Source organism: Herpailurus yagouaroundi, unplaced genomic scaffold (genome assembly GCF_014898765.1).
Source record: "Herpailurus yagouaroundi ecotype Mexico unplaced genomic scaffold, PumYag 139, whole genome shotgun sequence".
NCBI lineage: Eukaryota > Metazoa > Chordata > Mammalia > Carnivora > Felidae > Herpailurus > Herpailurus yagouaroundi.
Genome location: NW_024412394.1, coordinates 4,980,520 through 4,995,383, shown reverse-complemented (window position 1 = coordinate 4,995,383; position 14,864 = coordinate 4,980,520). Strand labels below are relative to the sequence as shown.

At 52.5% G+C, this 14,864-nt stretch overlaps 1 protein-coding gene and 1 long non-coding RNA gene across 4 annotated transcripts in view; one reads left to right on the top strand and one right to left on the bottom strand.

Annotated features, from left to right (window-relative positions):
- BTBD9 (BTB domain containing 9) overlaps positions 1-2,580 on the top strand; it is a 417,923-nt gene extending 415,343 nt beyond the window's left edge. For all 3 annotated transcript variants that reach the window (XM_040473393.1, XM_040473392.1, XM_040473394.1), the window contains one exon: positions 941-2,580. In XM_040473393.1, coding sequence (XP_040329327.1) covers positions 941-1,138 — 198 coding nt within the window. In that variant the 3' untranslated portion in view covers positions 1,139-2,580. The remainder of the gene's footprint in view (positions 1-940) is intronic.
- A 6,586-nt stretch (positions 2,581-9,166) lies between these two features.
- Positions 9,167-9,934, bottom strand: LOC121029393 (uncharacterized). Its single transcript, XR_005789707.1, has 2 exons — positions 9,733-9,934; positions 9,167-9,478 (listed from the first exon to the last, which is right to left on the bottom strand). It is a non-coding gene; the product is annotated as an uncharacterized LOC121029393 (long non-coding RNA).
- Between the last annotated feature and the right edge of the window lie 4,930 nt (positions 9,935-14,864).

Sequence of the window (14,864 nt, the reverse complement as noted above, 5' to 3'; positions counted from 1 at the left end):
ATCCGAACCAGGCTCCAGGCTCTGAGCTGTCAGCACAGAGCCAGACGCAGGGCTCAAACTCACAAACCTCAAGATCATGACCGGAGCGAAGTCAGATGCTTAACCAACTGAGCCACCTAGGTGCCCCAACTGTCCAGTTTTCCTAACACCATTTGTTGAAGAGATTGTCTTTTTTCTATTGGATGATCTTTCCTGCTTCATCAAAGATTAATTGACCATCTAGTTGCGGGTTTATTTCTGGGTTCTCTATTCTGTTCTGTTGATGTATCTGTTTTTGTGCCAGTATCATACTGCCTTGATGATTACAGCTTTGTAATAACAGCTTGAAGTCCAGAATCCACGTGAGGGTGTTCATTCTAGGTTGGCCCAAACCACGTCAGGGTGAAGCCCCTTCCCCAGCAATGCTGCCCATCAGATAATTACACGTCAGGAGCTGTTCCCTTCCTGAGGGCACAGGAAGAGCATGAGAGGGAGGGACTCACTTGGACCCTTGGAGATAAGCTGCTCCTCCCCCAGGGTGACACCCTGCTGGCTTTTTATTTTTAAGGGCAACTTTATTGAAATATAATTCACTTGCCATACAACTCACCCATTTATAGTGTACAATGCAGGGGGTTTTACTACAGTTTTGCGCCGTCACCAGTCAACCCCTGTTGACTTTTAACCCTGCTGCCAAATGCAAGGATTAATTTAAAAAGAAGAGCTCATATGATGAAGGTAACCAAAAATGGAGTCATCCGGTGAGAACAGTCTATAGGAATCCATGTCGTGCTGGCTGTACCTTTTAGACCCTCGGCCCATGTACTTTCACCCCACCTGACTGAACCATGTGTCACCTGTTAGTCGCTGTCCCAGGTCTGCGCAGGGGCGGCAGGACATCGGCAGCCTCCGGAGGCTGGACAATGGCCGTCGCTCACCGGCCTTTGCTCTCTCTCTGCAGGTGTTCCACTGTGTCCACTTTGAGTGTCCAGAGCAGCAGAGCAGCCAGAAGGAGGACAACAGTGAGGAGTCGGGGACGGGGGACCCCAGCCTGGTGGGGCCGCCGCTCGACCCCCACGCCCTGCAGGCCCCCGGTGGCAGCTCACTGCCTTCCAGCCCAGGCTCCGTCTCCCGCTCTCCCAACCGGCAGCACCAGTAACCGGGGCACAGATGTGGAATGATGTGGGTGGGCCCCAGGGGCAGCGGCAAGAACCGGTGTCCTCTCAGGAGGGATCTCTGTGGACTGCCCCTCTCCCCCTCCGGGGAGGAGCAGACCTGGCTGCAAAAACGGACACAGAACAGGCTTTCTCCCAAGGACAGAAAGGGGCTGCTTTGTTCTCCTCAATTTGTTCAAATCAGGCTGGTCTCAAGGGGGAGAAAATGGGTCTTCAATCTTCATCAAGCCCACCATTAACACCCTACCTCTCTAATCTAACCCGGGCAAAGGGGACAGGAGGAAGCGGTAGACAGGCCCGTGTCAGAATACAGCAATGGCCCGCCAGCACTCAAGCGGAGGAGAATATGTTAGGCCTTTATTACCTGGAGGCTCCCTGTAGGAAATGGGTTTCCGTAGAGCGTTTACTTTCATGGAACACATCGCCCTGGCAACTAAATGATTTTTTATTTCTTAGTTAGCATCCATTTGCTGAATCATAGGTGTTCCAGTTCTTCTTGAAATGCTCAAACAGCAAATCACTTGTTTTAGTCCCTTTTGATGCTGTAATTTTCTTTCCTTGGTTTTGAACGGTTAAGCCTGGGGTGAAGCAGAGATACTGTGCACACGGCCTGTGCGAGGCTGAGACTCGGCTCATCACGGCACCCGGTCTGACCAGGAAAATCCTTTGAGGAAGTTCAAGAAAACACACAGCAAATCAGTGCGAGGACACTGGAGTTAATGGTCACTCGAGTTCCTGAGTGACTCACCTGTCATTCCTGAAATGTACCTCGCCTCTAAGCTTGGGAGGCTGACAAGGAACTAGTTCTTATGCCACCCGCTAATTTAATGTTCACACGTATGTAAATGTATATATATAAGTCTGTAGCGGCTTCCAGTTGGGTGGAACCCTCCCTCCAGTCACCACAGGTTAGCTGAGCCTGGGGGAGGGCAGCCCTCCTGCCCGTCGGTGTCTGGAACACAAAACTGGGCCTTTGCAGTTCGGGGGTTGCTGTGTTTCACCCCCAGACCACACGATTCAACTGGGGATTGGAAGGAAAAGCCGTTCTAAGAAGCTTTTCTCCTCATCCTCCTCGAGACCATCTTCTCTGACTGCCGTCGCTTCATCTGGCTCTGTCATGTCTCTCAGTAATTTTCAGTCTAGCACTAACTACCCCGTGGAACTTGATCAGACTGCCTTTTGATTTTCACTCATCTCCGGAGCTCACCCGAGGGCTCTGTCACACTCAACTCCACGGGAAGCTCGGTCAGGCTGGGCACCGTGGTCCTCTGGTCCCCCAGATGCACACCCAGGTCCTCTGCACACCCTGTGACCCCACTTGGAGGAAGATGGGCTTTCATGGGGGCTCTTCTCTGGTGTCTGAAAGATGTCTGTTGTGGGCGTACACAGAACCACTGGCCCGACTAACTAAATGCTTTCCCCAGTATACCTTCGTTTTGAGTGATCTATTGACATGGGAACATGGGGTCATCAAACTGCATGATTAAACAGTTAAGTTAGGTGGGCTTTCTGTTTGAACGTTGGCGGGAAGGAGAAACCATGGGGCCAGCGTCCCTGCTCGTGCCACAGGGGGCTCCGGGTCCCCCTCTGCCCTCAGCCCATGCATTTGACCCCTTCCCCACTGTGTGGGGGTGAACAGCACCCCTGAGGGGCGCCAGGCAGCTCGCGAGGGGAGGGAGGCTCCCGTAACAGATGGCAGTGCCTCCCGCTTGCCGTGGGTGGCTGCCCTCTGTGACTTGGCCGCTGCCTTTGTCAGCATTCAGCACGTGGTTGCCAATTAGCCTGGAGAATTCCTGTCCACTCGGCACTTCCTTCAGCAGCGCAGTCCTGCCCAGCGAGAACAGAGGAGCCCGATAAGTCAGCAAGGGCTGAGTTCCGATGTTTGGAAAGTATCCATTCCGAGGGTTCCTTCTCAACTTTGAAGTCTCCTGTCCAGAGAGGAGTCCCTGGGCTCGGGGGCTGGCACTGCTGACCTGGGAAGAGGGGAGCAGGCTGGCGAGGACCTGGAAGGTTCCAACCCTCTACGTCCAGACCGTGCAGCCCCACTGCCCCACGAGGTACATGTCACCATCCCAGGCACAGGTAACCACGCTGGTCTGGCAGCTCACCGTCCCGTCAGAAAAGGCACAGACCATGAGGCTTTAGCACCAGACCCACATCTGGGCCTTGCCCAGCCAGCGGCTTCCTGTCTCCTCCTCTCTCCCACAGATTTCCATCGGTGTTCCCACCTTCCACACGTCGCTGTGAGGTCTTGAGAGAACGGACTGTGATCCAGTAAGGGAAGAAGGGGAAGATGAAGCCATGCCGATCACACATGACAGTGGGCGGGAGGGGTGGGGTGGTCCTGAAGGCATCTCTGCAAGCCATCAGCTGGCCACGCCGTCTCCTGGTGCCGACTGGAGGCCCCAGGCGGACACAGACAGAGCTCAGAAGCTGCTCTGGTCTACCTCCCGTTACCAGGCCAGTGGGCTCCGTCTCCGTGATGGGCCTTCTGATCCGGGAGCAGGGAGGGGCTCCTTCTGCTGGCTGGGCCAGGGCCTTCTGGATGGGGCCTGCAGAGCCCGGTGGAGGTGTGTGGCACCAGACCGATGCCGGGTGAAGCACAGATCTCCGGGGAATGAGGGGTGAGTGGGCAGCCGAGAAGAGGTCCCCAGTTGACTGGCATTCAGGGCCCTGGCTGGCCCTGCGGAGGACTTCTCCCTGCAGCCAACTAGACCAAAATGGCCCGAAGCTTAAACAGACTAAGGGAGCTGAATGGGAGAGCAGATAAGACAGCCTGGCACGCAGCTGGAAGGATTCCCAGATACCCACAGAGTCCTCAACCCAACAGGCGGTGGAGGCTAACTCCGCCGTGAAGTGTGAGGAGGGAAACGGCCCAGTGATGAGGGGGCCAGGGCCGATGAGGGGCTGTGGCTCCCCCACCCCTGTGAGGATGCAGCCCCGGTGGTGTTTGGTTTGAGGAGAGGCCAGGTGAGGCCTGGCCCCCAGGGGAGACAGACAGAGGGGTGCTTGTGGCCCCTGGCCCTTTACTGGGATGCTTCTCAGTTAGAAACTGTGCAACCACTGCCCAGGTCAGGAAACAGAACACTGCCAGAACCCCCTGCTCGTCATCTTAGATCATGTTTTTCAGGAGAGTGAAAAACCGCACTGGGGCTTTGGGGGGGGATGGACTTCACCTTCTGGTGGCTCCTGGGAGGGCCAGCCGGGGTGACAGCAGGCCAGGCGGGGCGTGTCCCAGTGGGGCTGGCAGCCTGGTCAAGGCGGTCTGAAAGGTGGGGTTGCTGCCGAGCACTTGGGACCCGAACCAGCTGTAATAGGATGCGTGCGCACACCCACCCAGACACAGATGCTTGTTTTCTCATGGTCTCAGTGCTTTTTCTGGTTTTCTTCTGATTTTAGTTAGAACCATGAGCCGTGATGAATGTGGGATTCTTCTCAATTGCTCTTTAAATTGTCACTTTTTAAATCTTATTAAATGAAGTGTCGATTCCTGACAAATACATTAAAAGTGTTTTATTCCTAGAAGAGTTGGGAAAAGAAATTATTTTCAGCAAGAGTGGGATGTGTTTGTTAGACTGATTCCTTGGCCAAAAAAAAAAAAAAAAAGAGTTCTCAATTGTGCAAAAAATTGCTCTGTAGTTATACTGTCACCCCAATTGTCAAATCGCTGTGCTGATGGATCTGAACCATCAACTTCACCTTTTTTTTTTTTTTTTAGAAGATAACAAAATTGTAATCACTTATTCTTTCTAGATAGAGACTTGGAAAAGAAAACAAAGTAAGGTATCATCTGTAATAAAAAGGAGAGCATGGTGTGTGCCAGGGCCACTGGGTAATAGAGGGAGCAGACATTCCCCACCGCAGGCTTCGATCAAGAACCTCCCTTTGGACAGGGAAGAACGGTGTGAAAAGAGGAAAAGAAAATTAAACTCCTTCCAGGAGTTTCTCCTCATTAGCGTTTGCATTTTGGTGTTACCTTTTAATCCTGCCTTCTGTGCAGGTGGTCGGTTCCTCTGGATGCTGCGAGGTCAGGGTGGCCGTCGCTGGTGATGGCTGCGGTGGGCGTAGGCCATGCTCCATTTATTTTTGCGGCCACAGCCATCGATTCTGTGTGTTTGTCCTGACAACAGCTCCAGCAGGAGTTCAGTGCTCATTAGTGGCCCTAGGAATTTAAAATGCAGCTCATGGTTCTGTACCACCGTGGGTTTTATTATTATAATATTAAATTAGAAGTCATCCCAGTGCCTGGTGTTTGCTCAGGAGTTTCTGGAAAAGGAGAAGGGAATGGTTTAGACACCATGCAGGACAACTGGGACTTTTTCTCCTCCTGGAAGGTGACCGGTCACCCCCAATTACTGAACAGGATTCTAGAAGCCCCAGTGGTAGGAGAGCATACATGGAGAAGGGTTGGGTTGGAGGATAGGACCAGCTTCCCATATGCCTCGGCCTGACCCCTGTGCAGTGTCGTGGGAAAGGACATGGTGATTCTGCTGGTTTCCATCAGACTGGCTGGCAGGGCCCTGTGCCTCCTGCCTCTGCAGACAGGGTCTGTTCAGATGACTGCGAGCTCCCCCACCACACACCCCCACATCCCTTAGGCAGGACTTCCTGCCGGAAGGTATGCAGGCAGAACCTGTCTCCGTGGCAGGAGTGTGGAACAAGTATAGAAGAGCTCCCCCGCCCACCCTGACAACACACACTTTTTGAATATCACTGGTCTCTTAAATGGTTAAAAAACATTAAAGGGGCATCCGGGTGGCTCAGTGGGTTGAGCATCTGCCTCTGCGCAGAGCATGGCGCCTGCTTGGGATTTTCTCTCCCTCCACCCCTCTCTCGGCTCGCGTGCTCTAATTACAAAAAATATATCAGTAAAGTAATAATGCTCACGGAATAACATTCCAACCTAACAGTAGGGACAAAGGTGCCCTCCCTCTCGTCTGGCTCAGAGTCACCCTTGACCTGAGCCAGGTCATTCGTTTCCTCTGTGATTGACTCACTGAGGGGCGGTAGTGCCCCCTGCCCCACCCCCAGTCATCCTTCCCCATACCCTGGCCTCTCCCAGACAGAAGCCAGGCTATGAAGGGGACCTCCTAGACCATCAGGTTAGTTTCTTTTTTTTAAAAGAACTGAAATATTCCCCAAGGGGCCTCATGGCCTAAAGATTCACAATCATCCACCTATAATTTATAATGAACATCTAGAGCATTTACCATTTGCATCCTGAGTATTTATAGCCCTGAGAGGGGGGAGCAGGGGGAAGCAGAGGAGGCAGCAGCCTACACCTGTCTCTGCTTTTGTCTCCTGCTCAGCTGTCACTGGCTGTCACTGGGCTGGGACAGCTGAAGAATGCCAACTTTGAGAACCTGCGGAGAGCGGCTCCATCCCATCTAGAGGTGGGAGGGAGGCCCCAGCTCTGTACAGAATGAGGGTGGGGCAGCGCTACCCCGAACAGCAGGTCTGAGAGGCTTTTAGGATGGGGATCTGGGCTCTGGGGCTTGGGTTTCCATGGATGCCCTGGGAACACTGGCAATGCTTCTGTCCACCCATCCATCACCAAATAGTCCCATCCTGTCACATGAGCCCCGGGGTTTGTGGCCCAAGACAGGGCACCTGACCCAGATGGACACACACATCGCTGGGGGCGGTGGCCTCTGCTTGCTGTCCAGGGGGCAGGGGCAGGCTGATCCTCCCATGGCTGCTTCCAGCCCCGGGGTCAGGGTTAGTCCCCATCCACATCTCCTTCCACTGGGGCCTGATGGTGCTCCCTCCGAGACCTGTCCCAAGCAGTTGGGTCTCACTTTCAGCAGCCCACACCCCCATCCATGGCGCCACGCACTGACGGTGAGATCTGAGAAGCTTATAGGCAAGGACAGCAGGGCACAGAGCCTACTGACCACAGCCCTGGGGCACCGCCTCTCCTGGACTCACTCCCCTGGAGGGCAGCTCAGTTCTCAGGGCTCCCTTCCAGAGTGACCTTCTGGGAGGCAGTGCCCACTCTGAGGAACAGAAACCTCCCCCGAAACTAAGGTCCTGAGGCCACCCCAGCACAGCACCTGGAAAGGCCAGAGGTGCCGTGGGCCTGGGACTCAGCTTCCAGGGGACTGTGGAGAGGGTGATGTTCCGGGGCTGGCATGCGGCTTGACCTCTGAGCTACTCTTGCCAAACTTGTGTATACCCTGAATTTACCAGACACCATGACCCTCCACCCCCTTCGGGTTTCTGGGCTGCAGAGGTTGGTGGGCGCGGCCCCCACCCCCCTTACCAGACCTCCGGGATGTGGGGGGCTCATGCTGGACCTGGGGTGGGAACAGCCCTTCTCAGCCATCTATGGAGGACTCCAGGAGCTCCGTCCAAAGTTCTAAAAAAGCCCAAAGGGCAGGTTGCTGTTTAGAATAAGCATTAATTTGTGAACAGGATGCAGCCTCTTCCTCATTTTGCAGAGCAACCTAAGTTAGCCAATATACCAAATGTATGAGTTCAAAACACCCGGAAGGTCCTGTCCGTGAGCCTGCTGCTGTGCGTTTCCTCTTAAAAATAAAGTGATGGCTGCCTGTGTCTGTCTTCCCTCGTCCCTCTCCCCTCAGCGCCTCTGCCAGCCCCAGGGCCCCCCCTTGTTTTCCATGCCTCTGGGAGGGAGGGGACAGACATCTCCGGAGTCAGCGCTGTCCGCTTGGGTGGGGCCCCTACATGCAGTTCCAGGACTCGCCCTGGGACCACACTCCCTGGAGCTTTCTCTGAGCAGGGACGGCCCGGGAAACCCTTTCCAGGCCCCTGTGAGCCCTCTCAGCCCCTGCAGTGCCTGTTCCATGCCAGTTCTGGTGAAGAGAAAATTCCATCACCTTGAGACCAGGCCTGGTTCCCTCGTTGTTTCTGCGGCCCTGGTCAGTCCGGCTGCCATCCTTTTCTCTCTTCTCCTGTACGACCGGCTCACAGGTGCTCCCCTGTGGGTGTCTCGACCCTCAGCTCGCTCTCACTCAGCGCCTTGTCCTTGCATGTGGCCCCCGCATGACGCCTGCAAGTGAGGGTGACGTTCCTGCAGCTCCGTTGCTGCCTGCTTGGCCTAACTCCACGCGCCTGGGAGCGGGGCCTAGACTCCATGCGTGGGGACCGGGCGAGACTCGAGACTCCACGCGCGGAGGCACGGCTAAGACTCCATGCACCTGGGAGCCCTGACGCCAAGCGCCAGGGGGCGGGGCCCTCACTCCACGTGCCAGGGGGCGGGGCCTAGACTCCACACGCTGGGGCGGGGGTGTGACTCCAAGCGCCAGAGGACCTAACTCCACAGGAGGCAGTGGGCCCTGACTCCATGCGTGGAGGCGGAGTCCTGACTCCACGTGCAGAACGCAAGCCTGCACTTGGCCACGTCTCACCTTGGGCTCACACTGAGCCCTTTTCACTTAAATCGGGCAGCTGTGCTACTGCTAACGTAGTTTCTTTTCTGAACCTAAACTCAGGACTTGACATTTCTCTTTGCCAACTTCCATCCGGTGGTTTTAGCTGAGCACTGGAACTGTCAAGACCATTTTTAAACTTGATTTAGGCACCATCATGTGAGTGAACCCTCCTAGTTTTTGATCGTCTAGCACTTACAGCATTTCCAACAATCCCTTGATGTATTGAACAAGACAAACCCCCCCAGAGAGCATTGGGGTTCACCAAGCAGCTGCTCCCCCAGTCCCCTCAGCCTGTGAACACCACCAAGCTCAAGTCGTTTTTGTTTTTTTCCCGTGGTAACAGATATAAGGGATTTAATTCTATCATCCCAAACCAGACTTTCTCCTTTGATTCCAACAGTTTCATTTCTCTCCTTAAAATGCATCAGGGAGGGGCACCTGGGTGGCTCAGTCAGTTGGGCGTCTGACTTCGGCTCAGGTCATGATCTCGCGGTCAATGAGTTGGAGCCCCGCGTCATGCTCTGTGCTGACAGCTCAGAGCCTGGAGCCTGTTTCAGATTCTGTGTCTCGCTCTCTCTCTGACCTTCCCCCATTCATGCTCTGTCTCAAAAACGAATAAACGTTAAAAAAAATTTTTTTTTAAATGCATCAGGGAAGGTTCCCTTATGACATGCAAGGTGAACAAAGGACAATCAGAAATTCACCAACTTTAGAAAGTGTAGGTAGTCTCCGGCAAAGGCAAGTGCAAAGGACCTGGGCCAACAAAGAGCATTTCCAATAAATAAATTTTTCCTAACACCACATAGAAAAACACTTAACAGGACATGACAGGGAAAATAATTTAGTAGGAACCAGAGTGCTTAAACAATCTTTTTAAGTAATAGGCTTCAAAAGGAAGTTCTTTATCCTTAAAACATAGCTATTTAAGACCTGATACAGGGCTGCCTGGGTGGCTCAGTCAATTGAGCGTCTGACTTCCGCTCAGGTCTTGATCTCACAGTTTGTGGGTTCGAGCCCTGAGCCCCGAGCCCCGCGTCGGGCTCTGTGCTGACAGCTCAGAGCCTGGAGCCTGCTTCGGATAATGTGTCTCCTTCTCTCTCTGCCCCTTCCCCACTCATGCTCTGTCTCTGTCTCTCAAAAATAAATAAATGTTAAAAAAAAAAAATTAAAAAAAGAAAAAAGACCTGATACAATTACAAGTACTCAACTTTCCGTGCTTAAATGCCATCTCAACAGATAACCTTTCATCTGTTTTTTAAAATTCTTTTTTCTTAGTGATTTAGAGGGACTATTTTCAAACTACAATTAAATATTTTGTAAGTACTATCTGGCAGTTCCTAATAAATTGAGTATATTGTACAATAAACCACTTCACATCTTTCAGCAAAAAAACCCCCACCACATATTTTTTTTTAATGTTTATTTTTGAGACAGTGACAGAGCACGAGCAGGGGAGGGCAGAGAGAGAGGGAGACACAGAATCCAAAGCAGGCTCCAGGCTCTGAGCTGTCAGCACAGAGCCTGACTCGGGGCTCAAACTCATGGACTGCAAGATCATGACCTGAGCCAAAGTCAGATGCTTAACTGAGTCATCCAGGTGTCTCAAAACCCACAAAATTTGAATAAAGCCATCACCCAATGAATTTGGACATAGTTAAAGTTTGCTTTAAATACTTCTTCGGGGGAGAAGATACCAAGCTGGTACTCAATTAAAAGAAACATTTTTAGGGGCGCCTGGGTGGCGCAGTCGGTTAAGCGTCCGACTTCAGCCAGGTCACGATCTCGCGGTCCGTGAGTTCGAGCCCCGCGTCAGGCTCTGGGCTGATGGCTCGGAGCCTGGAGCCTGTTTCCGATTCTGTGTCTCCCTCTCTCTCTGCCCCTCCCCCGTTCATGCTCTGTCTCTCTCTGTCCCAAAAATAAAAATAAAAAAACGTTGGAAAAAAAAATTAAAATAAAAAGAAACATTTTTACAGTCTTGAAAAGTCTTATTTTTTTTACATTTATCATGCTATGAATTCATAGGGAATGGGTTCCCAACTCAGGCTCCTTTCCACTGGTTCTCACAAAGTGTGCTTCTCTGGGTGGGGCAGGCTGGTGCTTCAGTTGAACCCAAGTACCTTTCTCCTTGGCTTCCTTCTTTTTCTGATCATTTTCCTTCACATGCTTCAGGAAGCTGTCTCAGCTCTTTGCTTAACGTGCTCAACATATACATGAATTCTCTTGGCAAGAATCTTGCCCTTGTTTGTTTACAATAATGCCAACAGCATGCTGGGTAACATTGCAGACTCTTCCAGTTTTGCCTGGGTAACATTTTTGGGGCATTCCTTTTTGAACAGTGCCCATTCCCTTGATGTGCACAATATCACCTTTCTTGTAGATTTGTGTGTATGTTCCTAAAGGAACAACTCCATGTTTTCTAAAAGGCCTAGAGAACATATAGCGAGTACCTCTCCTCTTTCCCTTTGTGTTGGTCATTTTGGCTGAAAGGCAGCTCAGGTCGTTTTCTAAGTGCTGGGTATGTAGCAACGATCAAAGAGGACAAAACAGGCCAGTGGCCTGCCTTCATGGCACTTACATTCCAGAGGAAGGTGACAGACAAGAGACAACATGCACGAGTGTAAATGTGGCTCACGCCTGTGTGCTCATGTGAAGGAGAGGGCTAGAAGTGGTTGCCCAGGTAGAAACCAGAGAAGCTTTCAAAGCCCTGGGGACAAGGGACAAAGACTGAGGCCCAGGGAAGTGGGGGGGGGGGGGGTTCTTTCCAGGAGGAGAGAGAGCAAAAGGGAGGGCCCTGCCTTGCAGCATGGTTGGTGTGGTGGGGACTAGTGAGAGGCAGGGGTGGGACGTGAGGCCCAGTGTGACAGGTCCAGTGGGCAGGGGAGGGCCCTGGGATCCTTAGAGAACATCAGGTTCTTCTCTAAGTCGTGGAGCCGGTGGAAGTTTCTGAGCAGAGGAGGGCCCTGGTCTGACTCACACTTTAACAGGCTCACTGGCTTCCTGACTGGAGAATTCCTGTAGGGAGAAGGGACAGAGCAGTAGGGGTGAGGGCTGTTGTAGAAATCTGGGGAGAGGGGGTGCTGTCTGGACCCGCTGAGCTTCAGGGGCTGGGGCAGGCAGGATTTGTAGGTGGGTGCGGTGAGAGACACCACAGAGTCAAGGTAGACTCCAAGTGGGGTGGCCTTCACAGAACCAGGGATGGGGGAAGCCTGCTTGGGACATGCTGGGTTTGTCCAGAGAGAAGGCAAGGAGGCTGAACTTCTCAAAGACCTGTTCAACAAACACAAACCCAACACGTGTTTAAGGAAAACCATACAAACTTTACAAGGTGTTCAAGTTCATACTCATCTGTCTGTGATGGAAAAGGAGCTACTTCTCACTTATCCCTAGTCCTCAAGGTCACAATTTACCTTGGTACATCAGCTCAGCAGAAGTTAGGGATAATACTGCTTTAACTCAGTATTGGTTTGCAGGAACTATTGGTTATGGGAACCAGAACATGTCAGGATGGCCCTGTTAATTTCAGTTTAGCTCAGGGTTTGGGGTTTCTGTTTTCTCTGAGAGTGGTGTGGAAAGTCTGTCATGGTTGTACCAGGAAAGAGCATCGGGTTTTTTTCTAGAAGTTTGAGATGAGTACTAGAAGCAGTCCTCAGACCACAGCACAGATCAATCCCCCGGGAACTTGATAACGTGTCCACGACCACACCTGCGACCTACAGGTCTGGACTCCAGGGCTGTCATGGCCCAAGGATCTGCATTCTCAAGCATCCATTGCTACAGTGCTGACAACCCACCCTGGCTTGGAGGAACACTGAACTAGATGTGCGGGCCCCTGGGAACCTGAGCCCCGAGCCAAGGGCTGAGGTGTCAGCTGGGGAGAAAGGTGTCATCACCAGTGTTCAGGTAACTGGGACGAGATCACCAAGCAGGGAAGAGACGGGTCCTGAGCTGAGCCCTGGAGCTCCCAGTGGATAGAGCCTGAGGAGGTGAGAAGGAGCAGCAAAGGTGCTGAGGGACCAGGAGACCCTGTGTCTGAACACCTGGTGGTGATAGCCCAAGTGAGGGCAGATCGGTGTGTCAAATCCCCTGAGAGTTCAAGAAAAGAAGAGGGCTGAGGACTGATGGAATTTGGGGGTGGGGTGCCTGATTATGATGGTATCTGGTTCTCTGGGCTTCTTTTCTGGAACTGACCACTTCTGAGACAGTGCCTGAGGCTATGAACTCATGTGTGGGCACCTGGGGTCCCCACTTTCCTTTCTCAATGTTTACCTAATACACTCTTCCTTCATTTCACGAAGGACTGGCATCAGACTTCAAGCACAGCATTTGCCTGCCTCTGACAGTCTTAGTTCTTCTTCCGCTGACAATATTTTTCCACCAGTGACCAATGGTTATCTTACAATATCTGCACCCAGGACACACTTGCCCAGGACTTCTTAGGATGAACCCTTTTGAAGTGGCTACACATTTTCTGTCCCTTCACCTGTCTGGGACTGCAAAGCTTCCAGTATGTTCTACAGGTCTCATCTATTTAAATTTTAAAGATCCTGGACTTTGAATTCAAGATGGCAGACTGCTATTTGGAGTACAATCTGGCTGTCTTGACTAAAATTTAGCGTGTGCAGTAAGGTAAAATGAGCACACACTGCCTCTCCCTTCCTCTAAATCACAAGCAATGACCAAAAAGATACAGAGTTTGAAAATAAAAATAACCAGAGTGGAAAACCAGGAGGAGATTTGAGAAACTCAGGAAACGGTGAAAGATCAGCAACAGAGGGATTGCCTAAAACCATGAGCTTGATTTGACCTTGACACACAGAACAAGATACACCACAAACGGAGGGCATTCAGAATGACACACACAGCGAGTCTTCAAGTGGTCATGGCTCTGCTGGCACGTTCTGCATAAAGCATGGGGACAGAAGGGGATGTGCTGGGTCCTCCTGCTGGGGCCCCACGCAGTGTCCAGCAGCTGCTGTTGTTCTGGAGAGAAGCAGCCGGGACCTCAGGCAGACAATCGCCGTCACCTCACCTCTCCCAGCCAAGAGTGACATTCCATACAACTGGGGAGGGTGACATCAGTGTGTGACAGTCTCCTGGGACAGCACCTGGCTCCAAGTAGGTGTGTCATAGATGCCAGCTGTTGTGACTACCTGTTGGCCTAATGCGGTGGCCAGGTCTGCATTTCTCTTGCTCCAGACATAGTTCTGCGCTGTACTTCATAGGCACATAGTCCCCAGGCCTCAGCTCCCCGATCTGATGCTCTCCTTGGAGATGCCTCTCGGTGCCCTTTGGAAACGTGAGCCCAGAGCATCTTGAGCACCTCTCCCTCAGGGGTGTGATCCTGGGGGTTGGTGGGCGGGGCCAGGGGCAAACATTGACCTTGAACAGCCACAAGGGGAAAGCCAAGCAGGAGAACCTGATGGGAACATAGGGGTTTTGGGGGGATAGGGTAACAGACCCTACCTGGGCGGGGCCTCTGGTGAGAACAGAAGACACATGTTGGTCTACGATGCTCCGGATTGGAGACGGCATGGTTCCACAGAGGCCCTGGCTCTTTTTTTCCTTAGTGGGATTCCGACACAATTTTACGTCACATCCTTTGTAAACTCTTTTCCCAGTAATATTCTCTGGCCATGAAATCAATTCCCTCTTGCTTTTTAAACCCGTTTGGCTTTGATCCTTGGTTAATGCCGGGCAGGACCTTTCCTGATCACAACAGGCTCCAAGATGACAAATTCCTTTGTCCGGGGGCCCTGGCTCCTCCGTGTTCAGGCCTTCCACCCAGTCAGGTTTACAGGGAGCAGCACCGGTCTTGCATCCTGCATTTCCACACCAGTGATCCACTGCCGGGGAGGCTGGGGGGCTTCTGGGTGCTCTTCCTGTGGCCTCAAGGCATCATCAGGTGCAGCAGAGGTAAGTCAATGCCTGGTTCCAGTCAGCCCAGCTGTCAGGAGTAGCCAGGCCACCACGTCCCTCCTGAGTCTGTGTCATCCCTGCCCCGCGGGATCTGGGGCACCTAACCAGCGAGTGCTGTCTCCTGGGCCTGGTTGGCATCTGCAGCATTGTTAAGATGTCTCCTTCTGTTTCCATCAAAGGGCCCACCCCAGCTAGGGTGTGCCACCCCAACAGCCTAAAACCCTGGTGCCACTGGCTCACCTGCTGGGGTTTCCCCACACGGCTGCTCAAGGTCAGTGGTTTGCCCCTGGTCCTGCCCACACCCCTGAGGAGGAGGTGCTCATGGGTGATCTGTTTAGAACCCAACAGATGCCCACAGAAGAAAAGCACACTGCTGTTTGGGGCAGAGTCCGATGTCCTG